Source organism: Amia ocellicauda, chromosome 12, assembly GCF_036373705.1.
Source record: "Amia ocellicauda isolate fAmiCal2 chromosome 12, fAmiCal2.hap1, whole genome shotgun sequence".
NCBI lineage: Eukaryota > Metazoa > Chordata > Actinopteri > Amiiformes > Amiidae > Amia > Amia ocellicauda.
This window is the reverse complement of record NC_089861.1, coordinates 36,967,907-36,991,050: the sequence shown is the minus strand read 5'-3', so window position 1 is coordinate 36,991,050 and position 23,144 is coordinate 36,967,907. Positions and strand designations below refer to the sequence as shown.

The 23,144-nt window shown below is 39.2% G+C and overlaps 1 protein-coding gene across 1 annotated transcript in view; it reads right to left on the bottom strand.

Moving 5' to 3' along the window:
• Positions 1-14,509: 14,509 nt before the first annotated feature.
• The window catches only part of LOC136765019 (D(2)-like dopamine receptor), a 54,492-nt gene continuing 45,857 nt past the window's right edge, over positions 14,510-23,144 (bottom strand). Inside the window, exon 9 of the mRNA XM_066719479.1 lies at positions 14,510-16,095. Coding sequence (XP_066575576.1) covers positions 15,899-16,095 — 197 coding nt within the window. The 3' untranslated portion in view covers positions 14,510-15,898. The remainder of the gene's footprint in view (positions 16,096-23,144) is intronic.

Here is a 23,144-nt window from a genome sequence, read left to right as displayed (position 1 = left end):
AATGTTTTATAGCATAATAAGTCTATTGGGAGATAGAATTGGCTTTAGAGCAGCGCCAGTTCGGTACTAACTTTTGGGAAATTATAGATGATAATGTTTATGCAAAGATGTGTACAACAGTCATTACAAGGTTTAGTAGAATAAGGATGGAATTATATAATCTATTATTAAAGGCGGACGACAGTCTACTAATTCCCCAGTGTGATGAAGAAGAGGAGAAAACTGCTATGTTAGTCCCAGCGGTGATGAGGAGGAAAACAGCTTGTCTCCCTCGGAGTCAGAGGTTCACCCGTGTTTCCCTGGTCACACGGGGCGCTGTCTGGTACTCAGTCCGGGCGTCTATGTCCAAACACCACAACTAGCATGCCTTGAGAAAACTTGCTAATTAGCCTACTGGGCGAAATTAGCTCAATATACACTTTAATATCCACAAGCAGACGCATAGCCACCGAACACACGTCTCATAAGCGGGTCGGGCTATTACTAGTCTCTACATCTAGTTTTTAGCTTGTCGCCACTGTAATGCAGTTGCAACTCCACTGCACTGTTGTTGTCTCTCCCTCCCCCCCATCTCTCTTCCCTCTCCCGACAGTCCCGCCCCTTTACCAATCATACCTCTAGAAAATTGATGTCTCTCTCAATGGACTAATCTGAGGCAGCTAAATAAAAGCAACAGGTTAATCTGTCTCACCTCGTGTTGAGGGATGTACATCCCAAACAAACTATGAAATGTTACCTCCTTAAAGGAATAGAGCCTACTCTAATAGCTAAAGTAGGATTTCTACTACTGTGTATATTTAGCTCTGGGGATTTACCCAGGGGCTACAATTGAATGCATAAGTAATCACCCCTTCAGTCAATATTTGGTAGAGGCACCTTTGGCAGCAATTACATCCATGAGTCTTTGTGTATAAGTCTCTACCAGCTTTGCACATCTGGACACAGCAATGTTTGACCATTCGTCTTTCCAAAATTGCTCAAGCTCCATCAAGTTGGATGGGGACCTTTGGTGAACAGCAATGTTCAACTCTTTCCACATATTCTCAATAGGATTGAGGTCCGGGCTTTGACTGGGCCACTCCAGGACATTGACCTTTTTATTTTTAAGCCGCTCCAGTGTGGCTTTGGCTGTATGTTTGGTGTCATTGCCCTGCTGGAAGATTAATCTTCTCCCAAGTCCCAGGTCTCTTGCAGACTTCAGGAGGTTTTTTTACAGGGTTTCTCTGTACTTTGCTGCATCCACTTTATGTAATGCTGCCACCACCATGCTTCATGGTAGGGATGATGTTCTCAGGATGATGTGCGGTGTTAGGTTTGCACCAAATGTAGCACTTAGCGTTAAGGCCAGAAAGCTCTATTTTGGTCTCATCAGACCATAGAATCTTCCTCTACTTGGTCTCAGAGTCTCCCACATGCCATAAACACTAATTAGAAGAGGTGTCCACATACTGTTGGCCATGTAGTGTACAAATACTGGACAGTTCACTAAAATACTGACTGGCTGGCAACCCTAATTGCCACAGACATCTTTACAATTTTCTACTTTTTCATGTTTGAATGGTTACACAGATGTTATTAATATTTTGTTTTTGTTAAACAGTTATTTACATAAAAAATGTAAAAAAGGAATCATTATTTATAATGTTCGCATCCTAGTTTGCACAGAGCTGGAGCTGGTGCGGCTGGAGCTGATGTGGAGCTGGAGCAGGGGGCCTCCATCAGCTCCGGAGTCAGCCTGGAGCTAGAGCTGAACCTCTGGAGCCACTCCGGAGCCGGAGCCAGCAAACCCAGAGCACTGCCAACCCTAGAGATGAGATCTATCCAATACTCTAGTTTTGACTCAAGGCACAAAACATGTAAAATAACAAACAAGTATGTAAATGCCAGACACAAGAAGGTGGGAGAGGGTCTCAAGTTGCGCCGATGTCCGGGCTTTATTGAGGTTCAGTTTAGCAGGGAAACACAAAAAGGGGAAAAACAAAGCAAACAAAAACAAGCACACAAACATCCACACAAACAGGGTGCTCCGGGCAGTCAGGGGTAATAGTGGTAGTCCTTCTCTTCGGGTTAGCTGCCTCCGTCGAGGAAGGAGAGGGGTTAAATAAACAGGGCACACAGGTGCTCATTGCCCGCAGCCGTGAGTCCACAGCCTGTCTGCGAGGCAGTGGACAACACAGCTGCGGCACATGAGCACCTAATCAGCGGGCATCAGCAGCCGCCGTGCCATGAAAGACAGCAGCCTGCCACAAAGTATTATAATTACACTACCTGTTCCTACAATTTAGATCCCATAGACAACTAGGTTTTATGTAATTGTGATTTACCTAATTCTTGACTAGTAGACTAAATATACTACCTGTGTGGTTTACTGAGATTCAGTTATGCAGATGTTCGATAGTGGGGAGAGCTGGTCTTCCGGGCCTTTTGGTGTTCCTTAGCTCAGCAGTGCGTTCTTTCTTTTTAAGTATGAACCAAATTATTTATTTCGTCTCACCTAGTGTTTTAGCTATCTCTCTGATTGGTTTGTTTTGATTTCTAAGGCAAAACTGAAGGCAAAACGCCCCAAGAACAAGCAGGAAATAAAGACAGCTGCAGTACAGGTCTGGCAGAGGATCACCAGGGAAGAAACCCATCTACGGGTCTATGGGTTCCAGACTTCAGGCAGTCATCATTTGCAATCAAGTATTGAAACTCACAATTTAATTCATGATTATGTAAGTTTGTCCAATTACTTTTGAGCCCCTAAAATTGGGCGGACCACATTTAAAGATTGGTGTAATTCCTACACTGTTCACCCAATGTGGTGGCATACAGAGCCAAAATGATGGCAATTGTGTCACTGTCCAAATATTTATGGACCTAACTGTTTGTGTGTGTATGCTAAAATGTTGCATTGCAAAAGCATCACTGACACTGGACAATCCAGTCTCTTCACCAATGAAGTTGGCATCAAAATGGAAAACAGCTGTCATTCTACTTTTATTTTGAACATTTGTTTAATTGTATGAAATGTTATTCTGAATTTTAAGATTTGTGTTAGGGTTTTTAAGATATAACTTGTCATGCTTTTTTCTCTATTATAGTCAATAGGTTTTCCATAATGCCATTTGTTTTAGTCCCTCCCCCATTAGGTTAATGTTTGCATGTTTCCAAAATCACCAGGCACATATTCATTTATAATCTTTACAAAGGTCCACATAGGTTTTTTACAGGTTCCAAATAAGCAATATTAGAAGTGAAAGGACGTTAAAGGGGAGATTACATTTCTTTAAGGAGAAATAAGTATTTTTACACCATTGTAAACTGATCTTATAACACTTCAGTACATCTTCTACCCAGAGTTAGTAAAATGAACCCCTGAAAACAATTAAATCGATCTGTTTGACCAGAAGTATTTGCACACAGGTGGTATAAATATCATCCTTCTAAATGAACATGGTTGTGTCTATTTTGTTTTGTGCATGGAATTTTGTTACTATTCTATTATTTCTATGTCATGGGTAAAATGACTGTGAATTGGTTGTGCATGGGTGTTTTATGCAATATGCCTTCCAGAAGTACTTATTTACCAATTTACTGTGTTACCCCTTATGGTCTAGAGCAGGCTTATTTGAACTTGGAATTTAGTACAAGATTAGCGAGACAAGTAACATGGGAGGCAGGGGCTGAGCTATGGGAAAAGGTAAAATGAGAGGTGGGTAAGAGGGATGATCTGTGTGTGTTTGATGTGTAACCTGATCTTGGCCTGGATCCAGTGTCATGGGCCGTGGGTCACTTGACTCTGCACTTATCTATAATGCATCACCTCAGAGTGTCGGCCTGATAGCTCATGTTTCAACTACCTACAGCTCTGGGTGTCAGCTGCTGGCAAACCCCATCATTAGCCTGGGCACTGAACAAAGCACAGCCCTTGTATGTTAGAGACAAACTTTCCTGTATCGTTAACCACAAAGAGAGGCACATCTTTTAAAGCCTATCTGCTTTCGTAATTAGTAATTAATGTTGCATTATATTTCCTTTAAGCCTTAGATACACTGTGTTCTGTACCCCCATTGGTTACACAGAGGTACAGAAGTGAATGCATTCACACAATCCACCCATAGTAATTTACTATTAAGGATCATCAATTAAAATTACTTTGTATTAAATGAGGTTGAAGAACAATCTAAATATGTTGGTGACAATGAAGGACTTTGTTTTGTATTCAAATGTTACTTTTGGAGTTTAATTAGGAAGCAGAAATTGACTTTAATTCTGGATTCTTGCAAATTGGAATCACCAATTGCTAAGAAGCATAGGAAAGATTAAAAACGAGACTGTCACTGACAACACTGCAGAGTTCACAGTTGCCAAGACTTTGACACCACCAACTGGTGGCAGCACCATGGAGAATCCTGGTTGTATATGGCTGGACTAAACCTGCATATGTAGATGACAGAAGTGCATTTGCCTTGCATTGAAAATAGTGTTAAATAAAACAATATTATGACATTTTATTATATAACATATTAAGAAATAAGTAAATAAAAAAAATGTGGTGTTGCATTTTTGGTAAGACACAAGAATTCTAAATTTAAATATAAGACAGACAATATATCACCATTTCCTGCTTATAGATTCAAGCAGTTATCTCCAAGATATAATATATCTGTAACAATAGGCATACACCCGATGCTTTATGTACCTCCATAACCAGACATTTTCAACTGCAAGGCAGCATTGTCACCGAGTTCTACCGAAATCACTGTATCCTGTGTAGACATAAATCATAAACAATATACAATTATGCAAGGCAATTTTAGTCCCCACTGCCATTCACAGACTATAGGAGCCCCATCTCTGTACTCTGAGAATTATAATGCAATTCAATACATTATTACAGTGAGGGAAAAAAGTATTTGATCCCCTGCTGATTTTGTACGTTTGCCCACTGACAAAGAGATGATCAGTCTATAATTTTAATGGTAAGTTATAAATTGATTTGCATGTTAATGAGTGAAATAAGTATTTGACCCCTTCGACTTAGTACTTGGTGGCAAAACCCTTGTTGGCAATCACAGAGGTCAGACGTTTCTTGTAGTTGGCCACCAGGTTTGCACACATCTCAGGAGGGATTTTGTCCCACTCTTCTTTGCAGATCCTCTCCAAGTCATTAAGATTTTGTGACTGACATTTGGCAACTCGAACCTTCAGCTCCCTCCACAGATTATCTATGGGATTAAGGTCTAGAGACTGGCTAGGCCACTCCAGGACCTTAATGTGCTTCTTCTTGAGCCACTCCTTTGTTGCCTTGGCTGTGTGCTTTGGGTCATTGTCATGCTGGAATACCCATCCACGACCCATTTTCAATGCCCTGGCTGAGGGAAGGAGGTTCTCACCCAATAATTGACGGTACATGGCCCCGTCCATCATCCCTTTGATGCGGTGCAGTTGTCCTGTCCCCTTAGCAGAAAAACACCCCCAAAGCATAATGTTTCCACCTCCATGTTTGACGGTGGGGATGGTGTTCTTGGGGTCATAGGCAGCATTCCTCCTCCTCCAAACACGGCGAGTTGAGTTGATGCCAAAGAGCTTGATTTTGGTCTCATCTGACCACAACACTTTCACCCAGTTCTCTGAATCATTCAGATGTTCATTGGCAAACTTCAGACGGGCCTGTACATGTGCTTTCTTGAGCAGGGGGGCCTTGCGGGCGCTGCAGGATTTCAGTCTCTCACGGCGTAGTGTGTTACCAATTGTTTTCTTGGTGACTATGGTCCCAGCTGCCTTGAGATCATTAACAAGATCCTCCCGTGTAGTTCTGGGCTGATTCCTCACCGTTCTCATGATCATTGAAACTCCACTAGGTGAGATCTTGCATGGAGCCCCAGACCGAGGGAGACTGACAGTTATTTTGTGTTTCTTCCATTTGCGAATAATCGCACCTACTGTTGTCACCTTCTCACCAAGCTGCTTGGCGATGGTCTTGTAGCCCATTCCAGCCTTGTGTAGGTCTACAATCTTGTCCCTGAGATCCTTGGACAGCTCTTTGGTCTTGGCTATGGTGGAGAGTTTGGAATCTGATTGATTGATTGCTTCTGTGGACAGGTGTCTTTTATACAGGTAACGAGCTAAGATTAGGAGCACTCCCTTTAAGAGAGTGCTCCTAATCTCAGCTCGTTACCTGTATAAAAGACACCTGGGAGCCAGATATCTTGCTGATTGATAGGGGATCAAATACTTATTTCACTCATTAACATGCAAATCAATGTATAACTTTTTTGAAATATGTTTTTCTGGATTTTTTTGTTGTTATTCTGTCTCTCACTGTTAAAATACACGTACCATTAAAATTATAGACTGATCATTTCTTTGTCAGTGGGCAAACGTACAAAATCAGCAGGGGATCAAATATTCACTGTACATGGATATTCTTCTTGGAGATCATACAAAATTAAAATGACAGTTCTATGTTCTGTGAAGTTCTCAATTTTCTGCCTATGTTTTTCTAGAATAAAGAGCTGCTGAACTGGCTGAGTGGAAGTGTACATTTGTAGAAATCTTTATAGGGAAGTACAAGCAGTTCCTAAACATCCCACAGGACATATAGCAAGCTGTGATTATTCAAAAGAGAACTAACAAGACAAATACAAGCAATCTTTCAAAAGAATGTGGATCACATTATTTTAATGCTTTAAGACTAAATCTAAGAAAGCAAATTTTATAAAACGTGAAATGATTGTTTGCCCCTGAACACATTCTAGGTCTAGTGGAGTCCATGCCTCGACGGGTCAGGGCAGTTTTGGTGGCAAAAGGGGGACCTACACAATATTAGGCAGGTGGTCATAATGTTATGGCTGATCAGTCTATATATATCATGTCTTCACATATTAATTCATGTTTTGCAGAATCCCCTGGCGAGAGGGTATGAATTCATTATGATTTAAGTCATGACTTATTCATGTTATTTCCTAATGAACACTGCATGAGCAGACCATTATAGTAAAGTCATACACAATGCATGGTATTTCCTAATGAACACTGCATGATCAAACAACTATAGTAAAGTCCTTAGTCTAGGGGCTGTATACTGGGGAATGTATACTGAAATATGAGAGTATAGGGCAGGGATGGCGAACCTGTGGCACGCACAGCCGTGTAGATTGGCACGCCAAGTAATCGACTATGTGCGTATCTTTTTTTTGTCAGCCCGCCCCTCAATTATCTAAACTGATTGGCACTTTAGAAAACCAGTCAAAATATTTGGCAGTGACGGCACTGCCCCCAGGTAATTGAGCAGCGCTCACGTTATGTTCTGAATGTTCATGTTTTAGGTCGGGTTCTTGTGCGCAGATTATCGCAGTTAAGCGTAGAAATGCAGAATCCTCCTCTCCCATTGGTGGAACTGCGCAGATCCGCGCAGAACTGCGAAAATCTGCACTTCACGAACGAGATGTTAATGTTATGATGACTATTTATACTGCGGTGTGGCACTCTGGGAGCAGGAGCAAGATGAAAGAAACTGTTTGTGTTGTGATTATTGTGGTCAGGAATGAACGTGTTTGTTGAACACACGGTGGAAAGCCTTTTGTTTACCGTTATCTCCTGTATCAAATGGAGAAATGGCCACAAGCATTCATATTTAACACTTCGACAATTTAAAAACTTGTTGGCAAAAGAAAGCTGTAAATTCTCAAAAATAAATAAATAATCCCTTTTTTATAGAGTACATTTGTGCACACTCATAATCACGGTAGATACCACTATTATTTTCTTCTTAAAACAAGTGCCACACAATGTATATGAATCTACCAGTTTTTGTTATTTTACTAAATGTAAAAGCAGTAGATATTAAGTAAATATACGCTGACAAAGGTGCAAACAAAACACAAAACAATATGACAGTGTTACTAATGCGCCAAATGAACAAACTTCTACTTGTATGTAACGGCAGGGCAATGGGAGAATCTGTGGGACTTTGTTTTGGGGGTAGATTGTGATTTTAATGGGGTTTTAAAATGAACTTTAGCATTATAATCATCAAACTTAAAGCGTGATGAAATGTGATTCATGCATTTTACTGCACTGTAGCAATACTGCAACATTTAAATGATGTATTAATTGTAAGGTGCACTTATTCTTTAATGTTGTGAAATGCTTTGGCATGGTGTTCCACTATATATAATTAAGACTAACTGATTTAATTTGAATGAGGATTAAAGATTCTCATTATCCAAAATAAAAAGGGACATATTCCAAAAATGATCGAGCTAGTGAAATGCTATTACTATTGCTTTTTATATATGTAAATTGACAATAATCTGTAAGCAAAAATGTAACCTGCATATTTATAATATTTATTTGGGAAGAATATGTCGCTCACTTCATTCAGCTTCATATTGTGCAGCAGAAGCCGGGAGACTGGAGCTGCACTTGCGGTTGGGGGTGGTTGGCAGTGGATGCAGGTGGTGGGTGGGTGCTATAGTTCTATCTGTTCATAGTTTTTAGATGTTTCTGTATTGTGTTTTGTTTTGTTGGCATGTTTGCTTAATAACTTAATTAAAACTAAATAAATACAAATATTGGTTAGAAAAATGCCTTTTAGCCCCCTGTATGAACTTTAATATCCCTAATTTATCATTGGCACCCCTTGGCACTTAGCAAAGTATACAAACCAGACTTTGGGCACTCCATTCAAAAAAAGGTTCGCCATCCCAGGTATAGTGGTGTCATGTTGTTTGGGATGTACTACTGCAAACAGTGCCCAGTGACTGTGAATCGAGTCACACACGAGTCCGCTGGGTGATCATCAACACGTTGCATGGCATTCAATAATAATAACAATAATAATAATACCTTTATTTATTCAGCGCTTTTTTGATGGTGCTCAAAGCGCTTTACAGACATTATAGACAAGTAAAACAAGAAAACTATGAAAAATGTAACTTAAGATCATAATAAAATACCGAGCAACAAGGATTTAAAAAAATGTTTGCGCATATATTTATTGAGATATCTTAAAACATAAAATGTTTTCTGTACACCTACCAACAGTGCCAGTATTAATTCTATGCAACGTAAATATATGAAACGCTATATTTTACTGATATTTCACCATGAAGCTTCTACAGCCAATCTGCCTGCATAACGTTTCCAGTTTCCTGTATTACTTCCTCACGGGTTTTTCTTTTAAATAATTCTAACCAGTCAAAAGCTCGCAGTGCTTAGTCCTGCCTTTCATAAGTCAATTACCTAATCATTGAAGAGATGTTTACGAAAGCAACTCTGCTCATAGGTCACAACTGCTCCGGCAGCAGAACGTGTATGATTCCTCTGATTGGTTACTTGGCTTTAGGAGGCGGGACCTTAGTTTTGAAAGCTTAGTGTTCTTTTTAAGAAAATATAACGAGTTTATACGAGCAGGCACTGGGCAGCAACATCTACATGGTGAAATATATGGGCTCAAATTAGCGCCATAAGTAACGCATTCAAAATATATATATTGTAAACAAACAAAAAAAACGAGAAAAAATTGATGTTGAGATCAAAAATAAAAAAGGCAAAATGTATAGTATTGTAAAAAAAAAATGATATCGAAAGCAAAAAATATAAACTTGAAAGCAAATAATGTTAAATCGAGAGCAAAACTCGCCTGCAGCCCCTGTGTTTGCTTGTGATGCTGCAATCTTTGCTTTCGCCGCCAGTTTCTTTGCTTTCGATTTTTTTTTTTTTTACGAGTTTTGGCACCGTTTTTACAGGGAGGCGTGGATCATGGCTCTCCATTGGTCCAGCAGGTTTGAGTGACAGTTCTTCCTAACCCAATCAGTGAGCAGGGTGGGCTGGTCTGGGTGATCTCTGTGTGGCATGGGAATCGATTGTCTCGGTTTCAACATGACGCCAATTCAGCGACTCCTTAAACATCCTGTGTGTGCATAGTACGGTTGGCCGTGCACTAGCTCCGGAGCCCGGAGCCGGAGCGGAGCTGGACAGTTATTGTTAGTTGTGCTCCGGAGCCGGAGCGCCGCTGGAGCTGGCATTGCTGGAGCCAGAGCAGAGCTCATCGGAGCGCTCTGGAGCCTGGCGCCGGACCTGAGGTCATGGAGCTGCTCCACTCTTTCCCCCTTCATGAAACCCACCCAGATAAGTCCAGTTTTCTTAAATTAACAAAATATGTAACTTCATAGGTATTGTTGTGTGTTATAAAATAAGATACGTTTTAACTCCAGCTTTTAGTACATAATACATTCTTTTTTATTAATTGTAATTATATGACACCTTCACTTTCAGTGATTCTATAATCTCATAAACCACTTGCAAAAGATGTAAAGTCCATTTTAACTCTAAAGTTTTAAGTATTTCCAAATTATTTTATTCTAACCAAATTCTTCATCTGAATAAATTAACCTAATTTTATAGCCATCTGTTATCTGAAATGTCCTGACTATTTTGTCCAAAAGTTGGTTGTGAGGGAGTTAAGGTCACATGCTGGAATCATGCCCCCTGCACCTTGTTTGCCACTTTTGAGATAAGAAAATACCAGACCCCTGGTGGTGGGGGGGTTGCGAAATGTCAACCTAGAAGGGGTGCTGGCAATTAGACGACGATGGGGGGGGGGGGGGCGGGGGATGGGGGATGGGGTTGAGGGCAAATTGTACACTGATAACATTTTTTATGACATATTAAATAGATTACAGTACTTAAAATAATCGGACATCTTCCAAAAATACTGGACAGGGGGTCAAAATACATACATTACATGGCCAAAAGTATGTGTACACCTGCTTGTCAAACATCTCATTCCAAAATCATGGGCATTAATATGGAGTTGGTCCCCCATTTGATGCAGTAACAACCTCCACTCTTCTGGGAAGGCTTTCCACTAGATGTTGGAACATTGTTGAGGGAATTTCAGCCACAAGAGCATTAGTGAGGTCGGGCACTGATGTTTGGCAATCAGCCCTGGCTCACAGTCGGCTTTTCCATTCATCCCAAAGGTGGGATGGGGTTGAGGTCAGGGCTCTGTGCAGACCAGTCAAGTTCTTCCACACCAATCTCAACAACTATTTCTGTATGGACCTCACTTTGTGCACAAGTTTTCATGCTAAAACAGGAAAGGGCCTTTCCCAAACTGTTGCCACAAATTTGGAAGTGCAAAATCATCTACGATGTCATTGTAGGCTGTAGCATTAAGATTTCCCTCCACTGGGACAAAGGGGCTGAGGCCTGAGACCATTATTCCTCCTCCAAACTTTACAGTTGTTCTATGCACTCATGCAGGTAGTATTCTCCTGGCATCTGCCAAACCCAGATTTCTCCATTGGACTGCCAGATGGTGAAGTGTGATTCATAACTCCAGAGATCGGATTTCCACTGCTTTCAGGTCAAATGGTGGCTAGCTTAACACCACTCCAGCCGATGCTTGGCATCGCGCATGAAGATCTTAGGCTTGTGCGGCTGCTCGGCCATGGAAACCAATTTCATGAGGCTCCTGACAAACAGTTATTCTGCTGACGTTGCTTCCAGTGGCAGTTTGGCACTCGGAAGTGATTGATGCAACCAACGAAAGACATTTTTTTTGGGCTACGTACTTCAGCACTCAACAGTCCCGTTCTGTGAGTCTGTTTGGCCGACCACTTCGCGGCTGAGCTGTTGTTGCTCCTAGATGCTTCCTCTTAACAATAACAGCACTTACAGCTCACCAGGGTAGCTCTAACAGGGCAGAAACTTTGACAAACTGACTTGTTGGAAAGGTGTCATCCTATGATGGTGCCACGTTGAAAGTCATTGAGCTCTCGGTAAAGTTCATTCTACTGCCAAGGCTTGTCTAATGAGATTGCTGTGTGGCTTGATTTTACAGTGGCTCTCAAAAGTATTTACCCCTCTTGGTCTTTTCCACATGTCATTGTGTTACAATATGAAATCAGGAATGGATTTAATCAGGAGGTTGCTCAAGCTCCATCAAGTTGGATGGGGACCTTTGGTGAACAGCAATGTGCAACTCTTTCCACATATTCTCAATAGGATTGAGGTCCGGGCTTTGACTGGGCCACTCCAGGACATTGACCTTTTTATTTTTAAGCCGCTCCAGTGTGGCTTTGGCTGTATGTTTGGTGTCATTGCCCTGCTGGAAGATTAATCTTCTCCCAAGTCCCAGGTCTCTTGCAGACTTCAGGAGGTTTTTTTATAGGATTTCTTTGTACTTTGCTGCATCCACTTTACGTAATGCTGCCACCACCATGCTTCATGGTAGGGATGGTGTTCTCAGGATGATGTGCGGTGTTAGGCTTGCACCAAATGTAGCACATAGCATTGAGGCCAGAAAGCTCTATTTTGGCCTCATCAGACCATATTATCTTCCTCTACTTTGTCTCAGGGTCTCCCACGTGCCATATAGACTAATTAGAAGGAGTGTCCACATACTGTTGGCCATGTAGTGTACAAATACTGGACAGTTCACTAAAATACTGACTGGCTGGCAACCCTAATTGCCACAGACATCTTTACAGTTTTCTACTTTTTCATGTTTGAATGGTTAAACAGATGTTTGTTATTAATATTTTGTTTTTGTTAAACAGTTATTTACATAAAAGCAGTAAAAAAGAAAAAAAAAATCGAAAGCAAAGAAACTGGCAGCGAAAGCAATGATTGCAGCATCGCAAGCAAAGACAGGGACTGCAGGCAAGTTTTGCTCTTAATTTAACATTATTTGCTTTCAAGTTTTGTTTTGTTTTTTTGCTTTTGATATGCTTTCGGGGGGGGGTTAGGGTTAGGGTTCAGGACAGGACAGAAGAGATACAGAAAGGTGTTGCTGCATTAAGAAGCTGTTGCTCGGAAAAGTAAAGTCTGTTGCAGGAAACACGACTATTTGTTGTTTTGGTGGTGAACACACATATAGCAGATATCGCTACAATATTTACATGTATATATATGCGCTAACATAAAAAAGAAAAAGTTTGACCTTACAGCATAGCATGAAGCAGCTCTACCCACATATTTCAGTTTACTATAGTTGTTTGATCATGTAGTGTTCATTAGGAAATACCATCCATAGTGTATGGCTTTACTATAATGGTCTCCTCATGCAGTGTTCATTAGGAAATAACATGAATAAGTCATGACTTGTTGTTGTTGTTGTTGGGCAAAGGACCTCCCCACTCCAGGAGGGCAAGGTTTGGTGGCCGCAAGTGGCACAGCGGTGAGGGTGAGCGGAGGAGGACCGCCAAAACCCCAAGGTTTGTGATAGCAATTGCAAACAGAACACAGAGAGCTCATGTTCATGCTCATGTTCTTGAATCCAGCGAAGAGGCAAAAGAGGAAGATCCTGTACAGACATCACCTTTTATACAAATAGGAAGTGGGAAAGGACCTGTTTGAGTGACAGGCACAGGGGCCAATGACAGCTTTGATAGAGTGAAATTTTGATTGGGTTCCTACGGAAGTGCGCAAAAACCCCTCCCTCTTGGGCAGTGCTTCCGACTTGAAATATAACTACCTATGCTGTCGTGTATTGTTTTCATCACCGCAGGTCTTGTTTGCATAAGACAAGTACATATCTCCAGTACATATCTGTACATTCTTATTGGAACTGCTGTATATAGCTGTATAACATGGGACATTCCTGGGTGAATTAGCCAAAATTAACATGATCTAAAGTAACCTATTGAAGATGCCTACAAAACCTAAAAGACTGTGACCCTCCAAGACCAGGATTGGAAACCTCTGCTCTATACTGTGAAAGTGTATAGAGGACTTAAATAAAATGTTAATGCAAAATGGAACATCATTATGCAATCCCACAATTGCATATATGCATGCATTATTTGGGACCAAATTAAAATGAAAATGCAATAATCCTATTTGCATTTTTGGTCACACTTTATAATATGGTACTGTGATACCTCATAAATTATTACATGAATACCACAGGTGTCATGCACTTCATCTGAGTTATTATTTTAATTACATGTATAATAGGGCCAGGGTTAGGTTTTAGGGTAAGTGTGGGTTCATGTGCTCAACATCAGAACTCAGATGATCATGAGGTACTGATGTTTAAATCCTATGGTATTCATATATTAATTCATGAGGAATCACAGCACCTTATTATAAAGTGTTACCGCATTTTCATTTTCATATACTAGTATGCACATTCACAGACAATATTCAAATGTTAATGCAAAAACCAATTTCAATTGCATTTTCAAAAACTTCCCCTGCTTTATGGTGGTCTTTATTTAAATCATAACACCCCTAGCTTCATTCTTATTTACTTAAGCCGATTGCTTCTCAGTGATTTTTGTCACAGAACACAGTTGGGTAATTAATTTCTTAAAGTAACCTAACAATAACAATTAAAGGGTGGAAGAGAGAAATCAATATTAGATTTTTCTGACTGAAACACTCAGCCAGACTTTAATTGCAGTCAGAGATACAGAAACTGCCTTGATACAAAAACCTTTGACAATTAGTGTTTGAAGTTTTAGATGTTTCACTTTAACCATATTTGGTGCCAATCTGCTAGTGAAAAATGTTTAATGACCAAGGTTGATTTTGTTTTTAATTTCATATCTTGATATTTTGATTGATCAATATCCTGTTTTGCCTACTTGTATTATTCCTACACAAAAATTTAACAAATACATTAATCACTTATGCCCTAATGTAATTGGCAATAGATTCTCACATTTAGACTGATTTAGTTAACAATGTTTCAGTTTTCAACTGCAAGTTTAACATAATCAGGGTGCAGTCTCTACTTAATGAGGATTTAAAGTCAACTAATAATATGGAAAAAAGAAAAAGAAAAGCATTAACAATTATCCTGCAACAGTTCTTACAGGAGACACTGTATAAAACATCAGTTTTAAATGGCAGAATGTGTCCCCTGCATACATACATAACATACATTACATGCTTTCAATGTACACTTACAGCTTAACCAAAAACTTTTACCCTACTGTGAATTGCAAATTACGAAGTTGTATCCTATTGCGTTTTGATTTATAAATAGTAGAAAGTGGCTTCTAATAATAAATTAAACCATTATAGGGTACAGATTTGTACTTTACAATTCACATGTAGGTCAAAGTTTTAATTTGGTCTAGCTCTTAATGTATACATACTAGATATAGCCGTAATACATGTACTTAATCATGGTAAAATCTGTGTAGTGTGCATACTACTGGAATAATATTTAATATATAATAATATTCATATGTTTAACTTTCAGATACCCACAGTTTGAAATCTGGTAAATCAGGAGCAAATGGACTGTAATCATAGCAGAACATGACCAGTCCCATTCCTTCATTGCCACAGGTTAACTAGTCTTAGCATCTATTTATCCAAATTAACCACAAGTTATGAGCTGAAATAGCATATTTTCTACAAGGGATGGGAACTTCATCTATTTTAGTGTTTGAGCAATTTTATACCCAATGCCAGAGAAAATTGTTCTATATATACTATAGACACTGCCACAAATCCAAATGTTACATAGAGTGTAACAAACCATCCAATAATAGGTTACAAGCTGATAAGCTTTGAATAAGCCATAATATCAGTCATCATGTTTGGCAATATAAGTTGGTTCCTGACTTAGCAGTAACTTAATACACCAGTTCCTTCTATAGGCTGGAATCAGACTGAAAACCATATGTAGAATTCCAAGAGTAAGTGAGTCACACTTCACCAGCAGCCTCACTGCAGAAACATCCTAGCAAACATAGAGCAGCCCAGGGAGTGCAGGAAAAGTCCAAACCCAGGAGCTAGGCACTGCTGATCCATGACCTACAAGCAAAATCCCAAGGCAGGGCTTCAGTTATCATTGGGACATATGACCTCCCAGTCCACCAGCAGCAGAGAAACAGGGGAGTGGGTGGATGAGTGTGGAACCCCCGCCCCCATCCCCACAGAAATCTCAGCAATGCAAGATCTTCATGAAAGCCTTGCGGAACTCCACGTTGAAGGTGGTATAGATGATGGGGTTGACGGCACTGTTGACGTAGCCCAGCCAGGTGACAATGCTGTAGAGCTCGGGGGAGATGTAGCAGCTTAGGCATTGCACTCGCAGGATATGGGTAATGAAGAAAGGGAGCCAGCAGATGATGAAGACACCTGAAAAAACATTGACAGAAGTTACACTTCAGTGATAGACAAAGGCTAGCACAACATCTTCCCAACAGACAGCATTCAATACTACTGCTCACAAGGTCTGTGTTTACATGCTAGTTTCAGTCATGCTAAATGCCATCCTTGACAAATGTGGTAGACTTGCTGTATTTGTTATGGATGGTTATTAGTATCATTATGTTTGTACTAAATTATATTGAATATAATTATTGGGGAAGTAGGCACTGTTCCAAGCTCATTGGACCTAAGATTCCAGACAGAGACTGAGCCTTAGGCTGTGTCTAAAACCGTTCCCTCACTTCCTACTCCCTTAACTAAGAGTACACTTTGTGCAATGTGTTACTAACATGAATGTGAACTTGAGTGAGTAGGGTACAGGAAGGAGTGCACAGCTTTCAATGAGACACCCTTCAATACTCCCCTCACTCCCACACCAGCTTTGTAACATTTGTTTAACCCTTGAACTGTTTGCTACACGCAGCTGGATAAGCTTTATAGTTTCTTCCTTTTTTTAAATCATAGCTTTGATATATATTGCTTACCTAAATCATGTAGCTATATAGCTTCTTTATTAATTAATTGAAAGCTAATTTAATTCCAAACCCTGACAGCTACTGGGAGCTAGCTACTAAATCACTCTCGTTATACATTTCTAAATATATTTTAAAATCATAAAATATACATTTTATTTGCTAAGCCACTCCATACAACATAGATTTCACAAATAATTGGCTTATTAAATAACACTGTCTAAAATTGTTTTGCTATATTTGCCTATTTTCCCATGTAAAGAATTCTGGAACTCAAAACTCTTCCACAGAAGCAAGGACCACAGCTAAGCGGGGAAAAAGGAGAAAGCTTTCCCTGCCCCGAGTTGCCAGGGGGGCCCATGGAGGATATGTTCATGTGTACCTATTATCAGGGGTGGAAAGTAACGAATTACAGCTAGTCTCGTTCCTGTAATTGAGTCGCTTTTTCGTGTATTTTTCAAATTTGGTAATTTTTCTTTTACTTAAAGTATTGTATTCGCTACTTTTAAAAAGGCATTCGTTGCAGAGAACAAATTTAGTAGAATTTCATGGAAAAAATGAAATGTGTCTGATAGACCAAAGACCAATAAATGAAGGAGCAATACATTCAAATGTCAAGCATTCCGCGCACAACACTCACCAGGCCAATCACAGAGTGTGTCATGATGTTACGGTTGGTCAGTCAATTAAAGATTTGAAGTCATTCCTCCAGTCCAGCAGCAGTGAGGGAGGTTAACTGGATATGTAGTCTCGAGTATTATTCAATAGGGGCGTTTATTTTTTAATCGAAATCGAAGATCGTTCGAAACGAGCGTTTCATTTCGACCATCAAATTTAAAGACGGGGTCGTGATTTATTTATTTATCTGACTTCGCCAAACCAATATTAATTCAAGCATCAGAAAAACAAAACGACAGCAGACAGTAAATGTCTCTGCGTGTGTGCATTTCTCCCGCTTATCCGTTCTTCTATGCCACTAATTATTTGAATTAAATACCGATACGGCGTTTCAGCTGTGAACTCCTGAAATGTAACAAGTTATTAACACTTTTTTCTCCAACCGTGAAACCTGCAGTATGCAGTAAGATATACTGAATACAATATAGCCGACAGTCTAGGCTTTGTAATACAAATTAGTCATTGTGAAAGAGTTGTGTTAATCGCTGAACGTGATTTTCTGCAAGTCATATATTCATATATTATTGTAATTATTGTATTAGCAGAGTTGCATCTGCCATAGCGCTCGTCTGCCTGCCCTGTGATTGGCTCAGCAAGTTTGTGTCTTTCCTGTGGAATTCAATCTTGATCACGCGGCAAACCCAGGTCTCTGGATCAATCCTTTGATCAGTCACCTATTTGATGATAATTATTTTATATTATAGGGCACTGTGTTAAAAGCACGTTTACTGCACTGATGTACAGAACTGTAATACTGGAGATGGAGCCATTTCAAAGCGCTTTCACTTTGCATAATACTATATGTAATATTTCAGTTTAATACTACTTTTATAACTACTTATTTGTTTTATAATTGTATATGTCTTCTAAGATATGTGCATACAGATTGATATAATGTATTGTCTAAAGTTTGTTTTATTACCCTTACTGTTCATTTACTGTTGATACTGTTATTGTTAATTTCCTGGCTGGCAGTGTTAAAATATGTTTTCGATTTTTATCAAAAAAGGTTATTAATTTGGAGTGTGTTAAGAAAAATAACGACTACAATCGAAAATTGAAACGAATCGAAAATGTGTGGAATCGTTACACCCCATTAGTGAGCAAACATTTGAAGAGCTTCGTGGAAAACGTGATAATGAAGCCAATTCCACACATAATTCAGGTTCTTGCTATGGATATACTCCTAAAGGGTACCATTTTCACGTAGTATACACAGTTTAATCTAAAAGGAATCCCAATGCTAAAAACTGCTTTCCCCCGACCAAAACACGACATTTGACATTCCTGATTTATATCAAAAAGCAATATATCCATTTTAGCCAATCAGCATTTCGCTCGTTTTCAAAATAGCACTTATCTCTGAAACAGTGACGTTCACATGATCACAATGAATACATCATTCAGCAATGTTGACGAAGTACTAGACAATATCTCAAATTACAAACCCGTACGAAATAGCATTTTGCTTTGCGGAAAGAGATGTTTCTGTGAAATAAAGGGACAGACTAAAACGAATGACAAAACGGAATGCCCACTGAATCAAATGGGGAGTGTACTGCCCATAAGAGTACAATGGGAAAAACAGAAGGATGGTCTATATCCACAGGTTTTTATGTTTTCAAAACTCTCTGGGGTCCGCCCTTTGTAAATCGTCCCGGGGGCGGGCCGAGCGTTTACGTCATATTACTCTAATACTGTCTCCCACAGGTGCTCAACGCTGCCACTCCTGAAAACTGCAGGTCTGTAGCTTTCGAATGAGCCTAGTTACGGTCATTTCCGTATATGCACTGCTGATCTACCCCCCCTTTAAGAAAAGTATGTTTTTTTGGTGAGGAGAGAGGGGGGCTTCTCTCCATTCCGTGCCCTGTTACCCGAATCCTCATTGGCCAGCGAAGCTGTCATTTTCTTACAGGGGGCAGGGCTGTAGATTTCCAATGATACCATAGGGAAGCAGGGCGCTTAGAGAAGAGAATAGATGCGATTCTCAGACAGAGCAGAAAGACGCGATACAGCAGCAAAACCAAATACAAAGTAGAAAAATGGAATCAGACACAAAAAATAAAACACCTTACCTTTCAAAAACAAATCACAGATGCGGAGTCTGTTTACAAAACTATAATAGCCACTGAAAGTATATTCTGTATAAGCCCTGTATAAGAATAACACGCCATGGCAGCTTTGTGGCAGGAATGAGTTACTACAACAACAGTAAAGAATAACCTGTGTCTAAGTAATGCCTAAAGTGACAATATTCAAAAGCCAGATGTTTGGAATCCTGTTTAGTATTTTTTTATTTATTTGTATATAGTTATTCTGGCTGTTGTTCTAATATAAATGGCTGTAATTTCTGTTCAGGAGGTCAACTTTGAGTAGTTCTTTTTTACACAAGTACATAAGACTGAAGTTTCGCTGTCCAGTGTCAAAAGTCTGCCTGGAGCACTAAAAAAGTTTTATATTGACCATAAATTCACTTTTTTCTTATAAGTGCTTTTGTTTTTCTTCACTTTTTTGATTTCTTTATTAACTGTGGTGGGGCAAACACAATTATTTATATTATTTTCTGAATCTCCAGTTTGTGTGGAGTGTTTCCATATAAGACACTTGCCTCTAGCCCCTGTAGTTACAGAGTTATGACAACCGTAAAATCAGGTGAAAATGAGGGGGGGACCTCAGAAGGGAAAAGGTTCAGTATTTTTGTAATGCTAAAAAAAGACCCATAGTACTACAGACTTTTGTTTTAAGTGAATAGTGTCTTAACTATTTTTGCAAATAAGTTATTGACTTTAAAGGTTAATGAGTTGACTTAAAAATAATTTTGCTCCACTTGTTCAGCAAACAGCAAAAATTCCAAGTACAGCTCTGGAAAAAATTAAGAGACCACTTAAAATTGATTTCTGAACTTGGAGTGGTCTCTTATTTCCAGAGCTGTAGGTTGAAGTGACAACAATTATTAAGTTTTACAATTGCTTTCCAAAAATTCAGGAGTAAATTTGGTACTGTAGTTATTTATGTGAGAAAGCATTTTCTGATTTAATAAAACTAAAGGAAAAAAAATGTTATGTGTTGTCTGAGTGAGACTTGCTATTTTAGATAGAGACCATCAACAGAGTAAGACAAATGAACCAGTACTGGAGATAATGTTACAAAATATAATCTACTATATAGTGGGGGTGCCTTTTCTGCATTATTAAATGCAAAAAATATAATTAATCGTAATTAACAGATTAATCAAAGTAATACATGCAGGTAACAAAAATGTCCACTATAATTACACTATGGGAGGTACAGATCTAGATGAAGTAACGCATGAGAAAGACTTAGGAGTCTATGTGGACTGCCAAATGTGGGGAAGCAATAAAAAAGGCAAACAGAAAGCTAGGGTATATTGTCAAAAGTGTAGAATTTAAAACAAGGGAAGAAATGTTAAGACTGTACAATGCGCTAGTTAGACCTCATCTGGAATACTGTGTGCAGTTCTGGGCACCACACTTCAAGAAGGATATCACTGCTCTAGAGGCAGTTCAGAGGAGAGCAACCAGACTTATTCCAGGTCTGAAGGGAAAGTCCTACTCGGAGAGACTGAGGGAACTGAACCTTTTCACCCTGGAACAGAGGAGACTACGTGGGGACTTGATCGAAGTCTTCAAAATCATGAAAGGCATCGACCACATCAAACCAGAGGAGCTTTTCCAGATCAGCAGGGACACACGCACCCAGGGACATGAATGGAAATTGGGATTCAAGGCATTCAAAACGGAAAACAGGAGAAACTTCTTTACACAGAGAGTAGTCACAATCTGGAATAAACTACCCAACAATGTGGTAGAAGCTGAAACTTTGGGAACATTTAAAAATAGACTGGATAGGATCCTTGGATCACTTAGATATTAATAAACACCAAACGAGCACGATGGGTTGAATGGCCCCCTCTCGTTTGTAAACTTTATGTTCTTATGAATGTTGGGCAACCGAAATTATTCGGCCGAAAATAGCAAAAAAAAAAAAAAAAAAAAAACACTTAACAAACTTAAAAAATTAACGAATAAGTGAAAAGACCGAATACATTTTACTGAACAATTATGTTTTTGATGACGCGATTAAATAGCAACCAGCTATTGCTGTTTATTTTCTATTCGCTGGAACTCGAACGCACAGTTGTGTTTCCGAACGCAGAGCGGCAGTCTGAGTGTGATGTGGACAGGAAAACCAATCGTTTAGTCATTGTGTAAATTAGCTAGCTAGATAGGACTCATGCATTTCTGTTTTGTGACCGGAAAACATTGCCACAAGGATGCTTGTTAATGAAAATGTTAAGACATTTTCGTTGCAGCTCACATTGCTAAACTGGGAATTGAATGAAAATGTATTAAAACATTAAAAAGAAAAACATATTGTTTGGTCAATTACAGCTGTAATTGACAAATATTCCTTTATAAAACAAATAGTCACAACCTTTATAGTTAATTTGAAATTGTGACAATGTTGGGACAATAATACAAGGACCTGACACGACATGCGTGAGAGTTGACAGGTCTGCTGTTATTATGCCATTTCCATACGTCTTCTAATAATGTATTTTACATTGATATTTATTTAACAAAGTTATTGTGTTAGATAAGTATTCATCAATAGCGTCAATTACAACGTATTAATTTGTGTTGAAACGATTTGAGATAGAGACGTGCATTTTTTGCTGTGTAGCGGAGATTCTGCTGAAGAGAAACGTGCGGTTGTTTACATCGTGTCTTTGCTGGCGTGCATGGTTATTGACCAATGGAAAGGATAACTGTCTGTCATCATTCCTAGAGATTATATATTTTTTACCCAACCACAGACCGTGACTCTATGAATATCTAGCCAATTCAATGAAATCCTTTTAATGATGTGCAGAGACCCAGAGAAGGGAGTAGCACTGAAGAGCAAGAGGAGTATGAAGAACAATAATGTGTCACCATATAAAACCCCTTCTCATGTATTAGTTTAGTGTGTTTATACAGATCCCCATTAGCTGCCATGTTATTTCATATGTGATGCTCCCGCTTCTACTAGCAAGTTTTATAATTCAACAGAATGCAGTGTTTTGGTCAAAGACCTTATAACAATTACAAGTAGAATCTGTGGGAGCATGTGTTTTCTGTCCAGATCCTTTTCCCTCATACACACCTGTCTAGGTGATTGTCACCTGATTTGATTAATTACCTGAATAATAGCTATGTTTTAACATGTTCACCACACATTTATGCACCCTCATGCATTTTTGGTGATGTTTGCCTTTGGCTGGTAAAAATACCAAGTGGCTGGTAAGTTTTTTCCTTCTACCAGACACAGTGGCTAGTGGCCGAAAAAGTAAATTTTATCCCAATTCCGATCCTAGGTACTTATCTTACTTCTTTTCATAAAGAAGAACCGGCCACTTTTCCTGAAGAAGTAGACTAAGTAGGCTTATGTCTAGGACGATAATTAATTTGTTGTGGGTTCATCCACTTTTTGCACTCTTTTGAATGCACTTTTGAATGCACTTTTTTGTTGTAGGTGTACAGAGTATGTTACATTCTTTCAGCTGTCAGTTGTAGGCCTATAGGCTATTCAAGAAGGGGGGCTCAAAGATGGCCAAATACAAATATTTTTACTTTACTAATTTATTTATTTTAAGTTATATTGTGCTTTGTTGGTATAATATCTGCTGGAATGTTCTTTGAAAAGCAAGACAAAATAGTAAAAAGCACATTTAAACTATTTATGTAATGGTGAAAAAATTGGCTAAATAATTGAAAAAAAAATCGAATAACCATGTTCAGTATTTTATATTCGGCCTTCGGCCAA